The sequence below is a fragment of the Herpailurus yagouaroundi genome, unplaced genomic scaffold (genome assembly GCF_014898765.1).
Source record: "Herpailurus yagouaroundi ecotype Mexico unplaced genomic scaffold, PumYag 163, whole genome shotgun sequence".
Lineage (NCBI taxonomy): Eukaryota > Metazoa > Chordata > Mammalia > Carnivora > Felidae > Herpailurus > Herpailurus yagouaroundi.
Genome location: NW_024412404.1, coordinates 12,477,322 through 12,491,402, shown reverse-complemented (window position 1 = coordinate 12,491,402; position 14,081 = coordinate 12,477,322). Strand labels below are relative to the sequence as shown.

At 59.0% G+C, this 14,081-nt stretch overlaps 1 protein-coding gene across 2 annotated transcripts in view; it reads right to left on the bottom strand.

Moving 5' to 3' along the window:
* Positions 1–1,923: 1,923 nt before the first annotated feature.
* UNC5B (unc-5 netrin receptor B) overlaps positions 1,924–14,081 on the bottom strand; it is an 81,922-nt gene continuing 69,764 nt past the window's right edge. For both annotated transcript variants that reach the window (XM_040485284.1, XM_040485285.1), the window contains 9 exons: positions 12,487–12,681; positions 11,886–12,275; positions 11,151–11,238; positions 10,125–10,293; positions 9,716–9,949; positions 8,201–8,350; positions 7,346–7,510; positions 6,403–6,584; positions 1,924–5,568 (listed from right to left, as the gene is read on the bottom strand). In XM_040485284.1, coding sequence (XP_040341218.1) covers positions 5,403–5,568; positions 6,403–6,584; positions 7,346–7,510; positions 8,201–8,350; positions 9,716–9,949; positions 10,125–10,293; positions 11,151–11,238; positions 11,886–12,275; positions 12,487–12,681 — 1,739 coding nt within the window. In that variant the 3' untranslated portion in view covers positions 1,924–5,402. The remainder of the gene's footprint in view (positions 5,569–6,402; positions 6,585–7,345; positions 7,511–8,200; positions 8,351–9,715; positions 9,950–10,124; positions 10,294–11,150; positions 11,239–11,885; positions 12,276–12,486; positions 12,682–14,081) is intronic.

Here is a 14,081-nt window from a genome sequence, read left to right as displayed (position 1 = left end):
GGGGACAGGGAGGGAGCGGGGGGAGGAGGTGATACCTGAGTGAGAGGCATCTGCTTCTTACCTATTCTTTTGTTCCTTAAAAAATGTTTTTAGCCGTAAACATGTGTCACCTCTTGAAACGGGCAGGGGTTTGGGCCAGTTTGCTAAATGGAACTGGTTGAGGTCTCCCTATGCACGATCTCAAGCCCTAGGCTGGGGTTGGACTTGTTTCTCACCTCATGGGGCAGCCAGTTGGTTACAGGGTCAGAACCAGCCCGTCTTCTGCCGGCTTCCGGTTTTTCCTCCTGCACCCCCGGGACTGTGACAGAGGAGGGACCACCGGGTGGGGTTGTCCCAGCCCGCCTGGAACCAGGACACCCAAATTACGGAACTACACCAGTCAGAAGGAACTCACAGACCAGCGGGTCTAAGGCCCACATTTCATGGGTAAGGCAACTGAGGCCTTGGGAGGGACGGGGACCCACCCAGCATCAGAACTAGAACCCAGGTCCCTGCTCCCCGGGCCAGAACTCTTGTCACCCGACAAGAGGCAGGTGGCAAGGAGAGGCCCTCCCGCTTAGGTAGTGGGCAGAGGGGGAGTGGTTTAAATGGGTACCCCTGACTCCTAAGGGACCCTAGACAATCTGCCCGCTGGCGGGGGCTACTTGCAGGAAATAACTGTCCCTCACCGGACTCTGCCCACCTCCTCCCTGCGCCGCTGCCTCACCTCAGGCGATACCCCCCTTCCTACACACCCGCCCCAGACGATGCGGATGTTCCTGGGTCCCCAGGGAATGACGACGATCTGAGTGGCGGGGGTGTGTGCCTTGACTGTCCTGCCGGCCCCACTAGGCCATGAGCTCCGAAGGGACTTGCCCACAGGTGCTCCCTACCCCTGGGGGGACGGCAAAATGACACCTGCCACAGGTTCCTGAGAGTCAGAGCTGGCAGGGCCTGTGCGTACCATATACATATACTTCGGGGCGTGGGAAGGTTAAAAAGGCCAGATACACCGGGGACGCGCTACATGAACATGAAGAGACCGGCTTGTTCTCATAGGACTTCTCAGAGTCCCTCTTGCGCTGATGAACACTATGTCTCTACTCTGAGACCAGAGGGTACTCTCACCCCCACACTTCAGAGATCACAGAATCCCCCGCGAAGCAGGCACTGCAAGCTGGAAAATGCTGGGACTAGACTCAACGCACACAGGGAGGCCTGAGGACCAACTCACAGGGCCCCTGCCGGTCATTCGGCACCTTCCTGTAAAGTAGGGGGGAAAAAAAACGCCCCTTCGAAATACTTCCACCTATGGGAAAATCAACACCGAGAGGTTGATTTTATTAGAACAAGACCCTCTACTGCCACCTGCTGGAAACATCCCGCAATAAACAACGCAAGTCTACCCTCTGTGGGAATGGCCCCATCCCCCCCCTTTAGGCATGGTACTCTTGTTCAGTGTGTAACCTGCCCAGCCACGCATAGCAGCCCTGGGTCCAAAGTCACGCGATCGCAGCCCACCCATCAATCCCTTTCTACGTGCATGATTACGTTCCAGGTGAGTACTCTAAACTGACCTCTCTGCCTCAGACGGGTATCTCCACCAATCACCTAGCCCACAGCAGGCTCAACGGACTGACCCCTGAACACGCTCCTTGGGTGCTTATGCATGGAGAGTGCTGACTGGGGAGCAGGGATTGGCATCCAGCACGGGCTCTAACTTGCTGTGCGACCCCGGAGAAATCCTTAACCTCTCTCTCTGGGCCGGTTTTCCCTTCTGCAAAATGAAGCAGTTGACGTTGATCGTTTCCAGGAGCTCAGAGAGCTCTGACAGCGACCGCCCCATCCCAAACCCGTGGAATTGTGAGGAAAGCAGGAAGGTCGTTCCAACTGCTGATAGAAAGACAGTCAAGAAGACAACAGAAGACAACCAGGGTTTTTTGTTGTTTTTTTTTTTAATTAGACTAGGAAATATAATTTATTTTGTAAAAATTAATTTTGTTACAATAGGAATGCTAAACGTTATTTACAGATCGAAGTTTACAGACTCAACAGTGGTGGGATTGGGCCATCCCTGCAGCCCTACATCCCTGGGACACATAACGCATGTCCACGGCCCAGGCAGGGGGTCCAGCCCTTTGCCCCCAGGAGATCTGCTCCCTGCAGCCGAACTCCTGGTCACCTTCCCTCAGAGGGCCTACTGAGGGACCTAGCTCAGCTGCCTGGTTGCTGGGGAAAGGACCAGAGGGTCCTGGATCGTCCAGGAGATGGGGTCCCCCACACCCTCAGGAGGACCCCTGGCCCGGAGCTCTGGAGCCCGGGTCACTGCGAGAGAAAGCAGAGGGAGAGGCACGTAGAAGATACACCAACTGGCCCTGTGGACTCGGAGAGGGCACACGCTCGCACCCGGGTGGGGACACGTTCCCGGAGGGGTACCCTGATGTGCCTGCAGATAAAAGCACACGCGCACGGGGCACGCACACACACAAGCACACACCCCGGAGATGAGAGACGTAAACGCCCACGGGAGGGCCCTGCAAGCCTGCGGTGGCCCCTGATCTGCCACTCTTGGCGGTACACAGGCCACGTGGGGCTGCCTCTCAGGCCTGACTCAGAGGAGAAATCTTGATCCTACCCTAAGGCGGGCAGCGTAGGGATGCAGCCACAGCAGCCTCAGCAGAGGTTTGATTGATGGAGGCAGCAAACCCTTTCTCGGCGTTTCTTATAAAGCTGGACAATTTGAACCCTCCCAGGAGGCCCCAGCCAATCGGTTCTGTGCTCCAGGCCCTGGTGCACAATTTCTGGAAATCAGATGAGAAATGGCACGTGTGCGGCTGGCTTGGCCTCATCCACCAAGAGCTCTCGTCGTGGCTGCTGAGCGAGCGGGGCAGGGAGGAGGGGCCCGGCAGAACACGGCCTGGTTCCCTCCCACGAGAAACCCAGAATGACCGTGTGTGTCAGCACCCAAGGGCAGTCAGACAGCAGCCGCAGGTGTAAACAGGAAGTGAGGCCCAGAGAAGGCAGTCCTATGCCCAAGGTCACACAGCAGTTTACTGGCACAGCTGGAGCCGGGGTGCTGGTCTTTGGACTCCAGGCTGCCTGTGAGCAGAGACTGATGGGAAGGGTCCAGGTAAAGCCTCTCATGGCACCGGTCAGGCTGCTCTCTCCGGGCCATGCTGTCACCCCTGCCTGCACAGCTCAGGCCAGGACTCATCAGGGATGCTGAGCCCACAGCGGATGGGCACCTTTGGCAGGGAAGCCTCGAGGCCTGCGAGGCAACACCACACAGGCCCTGGGGCAGAGAGCCGTTGTTGCCAAGCCCTGAGTGCAGGCCCGGCTCCTTCAGCAGCGCTGATGGGAGAGATCCTCTCTCAAACCGAGCAGGCCTCTGTCCGTGGCCAACCTACCCACCCCCCACCCCCCCCAGGGTCACCGGCAGGGGGCGAGAACCCCCATGAGCCTGAGTCCATGGCGGGGAAGGGTAGGCTGAGGTTGCCGGCTAGGACTGGAGCCCCCAAACCTGTTCTCCTCCCTGGAGACCAGACTTTCAAGGGCCAGGATGCGCCCAGGCTGGTCATGGACCAGCTGGGGCGAGCCCTGGGGTCAGTGCCCAGAACTTCTTGCTTTGCCCCGGGTGCCAGGGAGAGGCCTGCGAGGAGGCCTCTGTGCCAGCCGTAAGAGCCCGGTCCCGGCCATGATCAGCCAGCCCAAAAGGGATCCTGCTGGGCCCTTGGAGCATCCCGGAGCAGGCTGGTGAGGAGGTACCAGCCCCCTCCACTTTGGCAGTCCCGCCTGTTCAGACCTCCCAGACTGCAGTGGGAGGGTGAGAACAGGGCTAAGGGAGCTGCCGGCGGAGGTCAGAGCTGAGAATACAGCCCTCCCCAGGTCCTCCTTCACTGGGGCGTGCACGTCGAGCACAGCCAGCCCGCCCACCTCCCAGCCTCCCGGCCCGCAGGGCTGACTGCTCACACATTCCGTAAAGCCACGCCGAGGCCCAGAAGCTCAGGCCTCTGCAGTCAGAGGCCCGCTTATCCAGCCCTCCTGCTTTATAGACGGAGAAACTGAGGCTGGGGGAGACCAGTTCCCGGATCCCTGGGCATTAGCGGAATGTCAATTTGCGCCAGCCCACCTGGCGTGGGGGCTGCTAGGTAGAGGGGTGACCTGGCTGCTCCCACCCTGGGGTGAAGGAGAGAAGTGCCCATGGGAGACTCTCCCCGCCCACTTCTTTCTCTGCTAGAGCCCCACTTCTGGGCCCCACCCCCTTTTCCAGGAGCCACCGGACCGGGGCACTGGAAACATTGTCCCTGGCTCACAGCTGGCCTGGTCTGCCCAGTTTCCACCCCTGGGCCTCTTAATCTGGATTCTCCAGGAGCCCAGGGAGCCTGTGGGGCATCTGCCTGGGGATGAGGGAGGGAGGACCCCAGCCCACTCCAGATCTCAGGGCTCCTTGCCTTTAAAGATTCAGCATCTGCTCAGAATTTTAGAGGGAAACACGGTACCATGGCTAAAACCCCGTTTGACCCTGTACACCTGGGGAAACTGAGGCCTTGTAGGAATTTAGCCTAAGACAGAATCATTAGCAGCAAGGTGTTCCCTGTTCTCTCTCTCCCTGATAATCTCTCTCTCTCTCTCTCTCTCACACACACACACACCCCCACACACGCACACACGCTCACTCCTGGCCAGAACCATGAGCAAGCCCACACTCATCCACACTCAAGAAAAGAGTTTTCTATTTTTTTGTGTTGTTTTTCATTTTCTTTCTTTTTTTTTCTTAAAAAGGACTCATCCAAATATCTGGATAATAAATCATTTGCGTTTCCTAAGAAACTGGGTTTTTCTTTTCCCTTGTGGTTTTGGTGTTTCTCTTTTTTCTTCTTTGAGCCTGACTAGGGGTCTGACGCTTTCTTTCTTCCTTTCCTTTTCCTTTTTGCTTTGGACGACAGAAAGCAGCTCGTCTGAATTGTACTTGACTCTTCGAAGAGGAAAACGGTGTGAAAGGAGAAGAGGACTTAGGCGGGAGGGAGAAACCAGTAACTGAGGAAGAAACCGAAGAACGCATCTAAGACAAATGTCACCCAGAGCTCCTGGGGCGGAGGTGGCTGGTGGGGGTGGGAGGCGGGAGGGAGGGCCACCTCCTGGCTCCCCTTGCTGCCTCCAGAGGCCTCGTCTCGGTTCCTCCACGGAGATCCAAGGGCAGGGGAGACAGCAAGGGGTGGAGAAGGAACACTGGGTCTTCCTGACAACAGAGTACATGGATTTTCTAAGGCTGGTCGTGGTCTGGGAATGGGGCAAGGGGAGGAGGAGGAGGGGGCGCCTCTGGCTGTGAGCTGGGGGGCAGCAGGGGCCGCACTGCCTCACACGAGGCTGCCTCCTCTGTGCCCGCCTCCTGCCAGCCCTCCCAGTCCACGGTCCGGGGCGGCTCAGCAGTCCCCGTCAGTGGCCATGGCCACCAGCATCTCACTCTTGCCCATCTCCTCCAAGGCACTCGCCAGGCTGTTGAGGTCCCCGTCATCCTGCTGCAGAGCTTCCCAGAGGTCCAGGATTACACCCGTGGGGCTCGCTTTGGTGGCAAAGTAGTTCAGGTACCTGGCGGAGGGAAGGAGAGGGTCACTGGGCTCCCCCAACACTCAGCACCTCCCGGGAGCTTGGAAGTGGACAGAGCACCAGGAAGTGGGAAGGCTCTGAGGTCCCCCGACCCTGGGTCGGAACCCTAGCCCCTCTGCTTGGGGGCTGTGTGGCCCTGGGAAAGCCACTGCTCCTTTCTGAGCCTCGGTTTCCTCATCCCTAAGATGGAAACTGTCTTGCTCATCATCATCCATCATCATTGTTATTATTACCCGTTGAAAGACACTGGCCCCAGGAGAGACTGTCCAAACCTAGCATTCCAATCTTTCCTCCTCCCGCATCTGTTCCCTGCTTGGTTTTGCCCCACACACTACCCCGAGAGCAGGAACAGAGCCTTAGACTCTCTGTAAAGCCCATCCATTTCTAGTCAGGTGTCTTCTACGTGGCATCTGCTCAATGCAGGTTTATTAAATGGTTTCTCAGTAAGTATAATGTAATTCTAATAATTACTATTGCCATTATATTTATGCAGCATTTTAGATTCTCCAGAAGGGCTTCGACACCAAAATACACCGTCACTCAGCAAACATTTCCAGAACACCTGTTCCGTCCTGGGCCCGGGGGTGCAGATGGTGATGACCCCTGGTGTCCTGGCCTCACCTGATCCTCACGGGCCAGCACGCTCAGTATGGCACTCCCCAAAAACGGGCTTCTCAGACTGAGCACACCCAAGCCTCAGCTCCTGATCTACCGCAAATGGAAGGATCTGAGCCTGGACTGTCGGGCTGCCTGCCCCACCTGCCCCTTGGGGGACAAAGGGAGGTTGGGGTGGGGCCGGCCTGGCCCAACACCCACCGGTCCATGGAGAGCTTCTGCGCCAATAGCCGCCAGTCATTGCCCCGCGAGTTGGGGGCATCCAGGCTGTTGCATATCTTCTGGCGGATGGACAGTGGAATCTTGAAGGCGTAGGGTCCCAGCTGGGTGGTGACCGTGCTGCCAGGGGCAGAGCAGAAGGCGTCCAGGGAGCCAGCAGGTGTCTAGAAGGGCAGGGGGCAAGGTGAGAGGGGCAGGGGGCTCCCCCATGCACAGCACTAGCATCCGCCCCTCCGACCTTCCTGCACGGGGACTGTGAGCTTGTGGAGGTTCCTCCCCACGCTCTGGGCAGGTCAGCTGCTCAAAAACCTCCTCCCCCAGAAGGTCGGCTTCCAAGGGCCAGGGCTGCGTGCCCAACGGTCCTTGCGGTGGACCAGGCGAATGCACTGTCCCAGGCTGATGCGGGTGCAGGCTCGTGATTCCAAAGCCATAAGGAGCCTCAGTCACAGTCGACTCCACACAGACGCACGTTTACACACGTGGGAATGAAGTCCAGAACGGGGAAGTGACTTGCCCATGGTCACGTGCCAAGTTCGGTAGAGAGCTGGGTCTAGGCCTCTGATCGGCGCTTTTTACATTGCCCAAGAAACTTCTCGCGCTGCTGGCCTGGGTGGCCTGGGTTTTGTAAACCTCAGTGTGGATGTATAGTGGAGGAGAGCCATAGGCTTGGGCTAAGCACTGACCTGACACAAGGTCGATGGTCTCTTCCTCCCTAAGACCTACCTTCTGACTTAGTCATTTCATCTGTTGCCTGGTACCGGCCAAGCACAGGACCAGCCACTCAATAAGTGTGCAGAAAGTGACGGAGTCCCAGCTCAGACCTGGGAGCTGACGGGGACATATCTACGGAAGGCAGCATCCCCATGCACGCGGGTCTGAACGCTGCCTCCCCCGGCCCCACGGGGTGTCTGTCCTCCCGCCTCACCTCTGCCAGCGTGGTGTGCAGCTGGCAGATCTGGCCCTCTCCTTCCACCTGCCGCACACAGATCTTGCAGGAGAGCTCTGTGGAGGCCAGGCTGTGCCTCTCCAGGGTGAAGGTGCAGTGCAGGGCCTTCTGGTTGCCACTCCAAATGTGATAGAAGGGGATCTCCTGAGGGAGGGGCGTCAGGGTCAAGGTGAGGCCAGCCTGCCCTGCCCTGCCCTACCCTCAGGGAATGGAGGCAGAGGCCGGTCAGGGGGCCAACCTCAGGGAGCGATGGGACCCCCCCCCGCCCCAGGGGGCAGGGCAGGCCTCTCCGTCCAGAGAGGAAGAGGAAGAAGAGCTGGTCAGGGGCCCTTCAGCCGAGAAAGGGAGCGTCTGGGGAAGGCGGCACAAGTCTGGATGCGTGCGCGCACGTGTGTATGTGTATGCACACACGCGCATGTACGTCTGGGGCTGGAGGCCCTGCAGAGTCCATGGGGTTGCTCAGGTGGGTGTAGGCACAGGGGAGTGACCATCCGAGACGACTCCGGATGGTCGGCCAGGCATGAGCACTCTTAGAGATGGCAAGGCCTCTTTGAAGATGACGTCTGTAGACATCTGTGTGTGGGAGTGTGACGGGGTGGGGCGGGGGGGGGAACGTGGCTGTCGGTGGCATCGAACGTGACGACGTGCCTAGGGACGACTAGGGGCATGGAGAGTGGGGTGGGAGGGAGACAGAGGCTCGGGAAGGCAGGGGCAAGGCTAGAGGAAGGAGACAGGAAGGCCAAGGCCCGGGAGGGGGAACCGATCTTCCGCGGGCAGACCGAATGTTCCCCTTGCCCCGGCGTCATTCGCCACCTCCTGTGGCCCAGCCCTCACCTGGTACTTGGCCAGCAGCTTGCTTCTCCAGTGGGCATGGGGGATGTCGTGCAGAGACAGGCGCAGATTGTGGTAACTGTCTTTAAACAGCAGGGGTTTTGGCTCTTCCACTAGGTAGCCACCCAGGGTCCGCTCCAGTTCCAGCACCTCCTGTGGGCAGGAGGCAACGGGAAGGGGGAGCCCGTCATACTTGGCCAGTTGGGGTCTTTCCTGCTGCAAGCTCGGGGTGTGGGGACACAGGCGGGCAGTAGGAGCCAGGCTGTAAGACTGAGGGCAGGCCACCATCTGAGCACAGGGCTGGGCATTTGGTTAAGTGCTCGGAGAAGACACACTGTGTGAATAGACGGGGGAATGGACAGATAATGGGACAGATGGATAGATAACTGGATTTATAGATGACTGGACAGGTAGGTGGATGAATGGATGGATAAATAGTTGGGTAGATAGATACAGACAGACGATGGATGTGTAGATGGATATGCAAACGGATATACAAACAGAAGGACAGACGGAAGGAAAGACAAAGGGATGGTTGGCGATGGCTGCACAGACAGATGGACTGCTGAGTGAATGAGTATACAGATAGATGGGCAGCAAGCTGGATGGATGGATGGATGGATGGATGGACGGACGGACGGACGGGGACTGAATAAATAAGTGATGCCATCAAGCTCAAATGTGGTGGCTTTCCTCCTGCCGTCCCCCCCATTCTCTGATCAAAGCTGGACACTGGCCAGCGCCCCAGTACTCAGAGATCCAGGCCGCGAGAGCCTCTCCTCGCAACCCCCGATCCCCTTGTGGGCCTTCTGCAGTTTCAGGCCAGCCTGGCCCAGCAGAAGACACTCACTCTCCCATGAGGCCTTTTCACCCATGTTGCATCAGTCCTCGACTTGGGGCTGGGGACAAGTCATGTGAGACTGGGAGACAGGAGCTAGAGGGGACCCTAGACCTGGGTCAAGGGAGGTCTGGAGCTACAGGAAAGGCCCCGGAGGCTTCGCAGAGAGGTGGGCGGCAGGAGAAGGTCAACACAAGGCCAAGGGGCTATGCTCTTCCAGTGTCAGGATGAGCTCGAGGTCTTAGAAGCAGCCCCTGCGTGCTTCGGTCACATGGGACAACACGCCTGCCTCTGCGTCAGTGGCCGCGCCCACCGGGATGGCCTTCACCCTTCTCTTCCGGGCACCCTTCCTTGGCTTTTGGAGCCCAGGTCTAAGGTTAATGTGCCGTGAAGCCTTCTCAGATCCTCTGCCTCCCAGGCTGGTGCTCGCCTAACCCTCCATCAGCGAGGCCCCCTGTCATTTCCCCTGGGCAAAACTGTACCTCGCGGGTCTGATGCCATTTCAATGTCTGAGCAATGAGTGATTAATGAGGTTGATGGCGGTAGAGGGGTGCCTGGAAAGTACCACGATTCTGGGGGGCGGGGGCACTGGAAGGTACCGCACAGCCGGTCAGCTGGGGGGAGGGGGTGATACAGCCACCGTGTGCCAGGGCTGTGTGCTACCGACGGCCTGGCCTTACCTTCAGCGCTACGGGCGTGTCCTCTAGGCAGTAGACCCTGAGGCTGTACTCCAGGGAGGTGCAGAGGGCAGGGGCGAAGATGGCCAGCTGGAGACGCTTGACTGCCGAGCGGGAATAGGACTCACCCGTGAACACGTAGGTGCCCAGCTGGTCCAACAGGATGTGGCAGGACCTGGCCTCCAGCTGGCAGTAGCAGGGCGTGTTCAGGGTTTCCTCGTCCAGGGTCACCACCTCCTACACGGGGAGGCAAAGAGGTCACAGTCAAGGCCATGGAGAGATCCACCCGGGTTGGGCTGGGAGAAGAGGGGCTTTCTTTCAGCTTCTGAGGCCTCCCAGGGCAGGTTCAGATAGTAAATCTGCCCCGCTTTCCGCCCCCCCCCCCCCCCCGCCGCCAGCCTTGGCTCCTCACCTCCCAGTGGCCCTGGTGGGCCTGGGTCTTGAGCTGGAAGATCCAGTCGCCGGCACGGACTTCAGCACAGTGGGGTACCGTGAGGATGACGGGGCGGCACAGCAGGAGGCCCGTGGGCCCACAGGTCACCGAGGGGCTCAATACCGTCTGGGTCCCTTCTGAAAGCGGGCTGGGGACAGGGCAGAGGGCAGGGGGGAGGCAGTGAGGGCAGGCCTGAAGCTCAGCAAGGGACCCGTGTGGGCCTGCCACTTCTACCCCGGCTCTTGGGTGACAGAGGCCCCCGGAGGTGAGGGGTTAAGGAGAGGCAGAAAGACGGCCTAGGCCTTGAGAGTGTGTTCAGATTTCTGCTATTCCACTGCAGCGTTCTCAGCTATGTCTTTGCTCGTATTTTCAAAGGTTCTGCACGCTTGGGATGCTCTTGGTTAAGCGTTGCTAAACTGCCCTCTGGGAAGCTGGTACCAGCCCGTGCTCCCTCCTGCGTGTCATGGGAGGGCCGAGGTCCCACACTCTTGTCAATATGGAGGTCAGGCCGTTTGAAAAAAATCTTTGCAAATTCGAGAAACAAAAAACTCCTAGTGTCTCATGGCTGTTTGAATTTCTATTTCTCTGACTACAAAGTAGGCTGGCCATTTTTTCATAATCTATTGGCCACTGTGTGTGTGTGTGTGTGTGTGTGTGTGTGTGCTTGCATCAGAGAGTATGTGTGAATCACTTGTTCGTATCCTTTGCCCATTCTTGTAGTGAAATATTTTACTTTTTTTATTGGTCTCTAAAGCCTCTTTACATAGTAAGGATAAGCATCTTGTCGTATTGTAGCTACTTTGTCAATCGCCTTTCAGTTTTATGATTCGCTGTGTCGGTGCTGCACATTTTAAATGTGGGCGTAATAAGATCTGTCGTTGCTTTGCTTGGAGGGCTGCTTTAGGATCTGGCTCAGATGGTGATATTTGAACCCAAGGTGGCCAGGCAGCAGGGAGAGGAAGAGAAAGGGGGCAGCCCATGCCAGACTGAGGTCTGTCCACTCACAGGGTGTTTTCTGCCTTGTTGATAAGGAGGTACATCTCGTAGAACTTGCCCTGGGGGATGGCTCCATTGGGTACCAGCAGGCTGACCCCTAGGGGCAGAAGGAGGTCAGCAGGGAGGGGCTGGAGGGAATCTAAGAGCCTAGAACGGGGCGGGGGGGGGGGGTGGTTGGTTGGCTCCTAGCTCGGGGCAGGGGGAGAAAGGCATCTCCTGAGCTCCAGGTGGTCACCAGCAAGGTTGGGGGACAGAAGCTCGGGGACTAGGTACAAGGGGGAGCCCAGGCCACTGACCGCTGTGGTTATATCCGCTAACACAGGGGCCTCTCGCACTGCGGTGGGGTATAGAGATGGGGCAAAGTGCCAAAGTTCAAAGGCCCCAGGGCCAGCTCCAGCCCCAGATCAGTGTGACACTGGGAAACTATCAGCTGATGGCTCTACCTTCTCAGTAGTGCTCTGTAGGCCTGTTGGATTACAAAGACATATTCCCTCCCACTTAACAGATAAGGTTTAGAGAGGGGCTGGTCCAAGGTTCCCCTGCTTTTGTGAGACAGAAACGCCTGGACCCCAAGTCTTCTATGTTATAGTCCCTTCTTTCCCCTGGACCGCATGTTGCCCATTTGTGAAATGGGATCAGGGAAGCCCTATCTTCTGCTGGGGGGAGAGGGGGGAGGGGCTGGGGATGCCCAGAGGGGACATTCAGAGGCCGGGCTGACAGGCGAGCGGGGCAGGAGGAGCCCACCTGTGCCCGGGATGCTGAGCCTCCCACCCAGGCAGCCAAAAGTGCCGCTGACGCTGCTCCCCGGGTCGCGGGGCAGGCCCAGGAGCTGCTGGGAGCCGAGGCTGGCACTGCGCAGGTGCAGTAAGTGGGCATCCCGGGTGTAGTCGCCGGAATACGTGCCGGGCGGCAGGACCCCCAGCAGGTCAGCCCCATCTGGCAGGCCTGGCCCCGAGCCGGTGGTGCTGGAGTTGTAGACCTTGATCTTGAGACTGGGCAGGGGGTCCAGCAGGGGCGAGTTGGTCATGGGGATCTTGTCGGCGGAGTCCTGCAGGGCATACACGGGCCCGCGGTAGATGCCGGCACTGGCCGTGAGGTCCGGAGGCACGGATGGGTGCAGGAGCTGTGGATTGTCTGCAGGGGTTGGGGCTACAGTCAGACCCAGCTGTGCCTCGCTGGCCCGGTCCCATCCTCTGCTCCCGCCGGGGGCCCTTCTGTTGCAAAATCCCACCCAAAAGTCCAGTGGGGGAGGCCCCCCACTCCAGTCTGGCCGGTGTGGCTGGCTGCCGTGCCCCTCTGGGTACCCTGCCTGCATCTGCCACCCCGGGTACTCCCAGGTCCTTACTGGGCCTTGCAGTCTTGAAGTTGACGGGGTGGAAGCCGCCAGTGAGGGCGGCCGACGAGTCGGTGATGTCCGTGTCAAAGTCCCGGCAGTTGCGGCGGTAAACCACCACCCCCACCACCATGACGACGCCCACGACGACGAAGATGGACACCACGAGGCCCGCGTACAGCGCCACGTCCCCCGAGGTCTCCAGCACTGCGGGGACAGAAGGGCTGGGTGAGGGGCAGGGGCAGAGACCCAGGTCCTGGGACAGACCGGCGCCATGCTAGGTCCTAGTCTGAGCCCTCGTGACTGGCCGGGACCGCAGGCAAGCCTCAACCTCTCTGCGCATCAGTCTCGACGAGTAAAACGGCCTCAGATCCCCTATCTTGCTTCCCTCCCGGTACAGAAAAACGCAAGAGGACTCATGGGCAGTCCCAACAGGTAACTCCTTGCTCACTGCTGAGAAAGAGACAGTGTCCTGTCCCAGCCAGGATGCAAACAGAGGCCCTCGCTGCGGCCTGCAGCACATCCCAGGGCCGGAGGTCCCGGCTCCCGGTAATCTCTGTAAGCAGCCACCCTGAGCTCAACTTGCATTCTGGGCTGAGGGGAGGGGATGGCGGCAGAGGGGGAGCAGGAGGAGGGAATGAGATGCAAGGCGATGGGGTGGAGAGGAGGTGAGCAGGTGGAGGGGAAGGAAGGGGCTCAGGGGGGGCCACCCACCGGCTACACTTTCCTCCCCCAGGCAGGCTGCCACACAGCTGCAAGGAACCCCACACGGCCCAGGCAGGGAGGTGGCATTGACACGATGACAGGCATTCTGTGTCTGCGTTGTCCCACGTGACAGCCACTAGCCACGTGTGGCTAACGACCAACTAAAACGTGGCCGCTCTGACTGAGGCACTCAGTCTTTAAAAATGTATTTAGTTTTAACCAAGTTAAATGGAAGTGGGAAGAGCCACGCATGGTGAGTGGCTAGGACACTGGAGAGCCCACAGGCCGAGCCAAGATGCCTGCTCTTCCCTCTTTTTTGTTTGGGGACCTCCAGGAAGCCAACGTCCAGTCTCCCCTCCTGGGAGGGCCCGCGGACAGAGAGGCCTGCTTTCCCTGCCTGGACCCTTCCAAGCCCCACCTTCCTGGTGCCGACTGAGCCTTTGGGAGGCAGGGCACGGCTCAGTCCTGGTGTCCGCCCACTTCTGCCACCTTCTGGCCCCATCTCTCCTCGGTGGCCCTCACTCTTGGGCTCCCCAGAGGGCCCTGGCGCCCGGGAGAGCTGCCAGGAGGCCCTCGGGGCTCGGCTCTGCCTCCTGATGCTCTCCCTAACCATCGAGGGTCACCTGATAATCGCTCACCAGTCACGAGCCTGGTCCCCCTGTGAGTTGGGCCCAGGGGCCCACTGCTGATTTTATGAACCCAGAATTATTTGGAAATTATGGTTTAATTACCAGAGGCCGATCTGCCCGAGCAGCTTTACTGCTCTGGTGTGGCCTCAGGACGGCCTGGGGGGTAAGTGGACCAGACCCCCTCGGGGCTGACGCTAGGAGAACCTCGCTGGGGGATACAGTAGGGGCACTGGAAGGGATGGTATGGGCCTCTGCACCCGCTCTGTTGCGGAG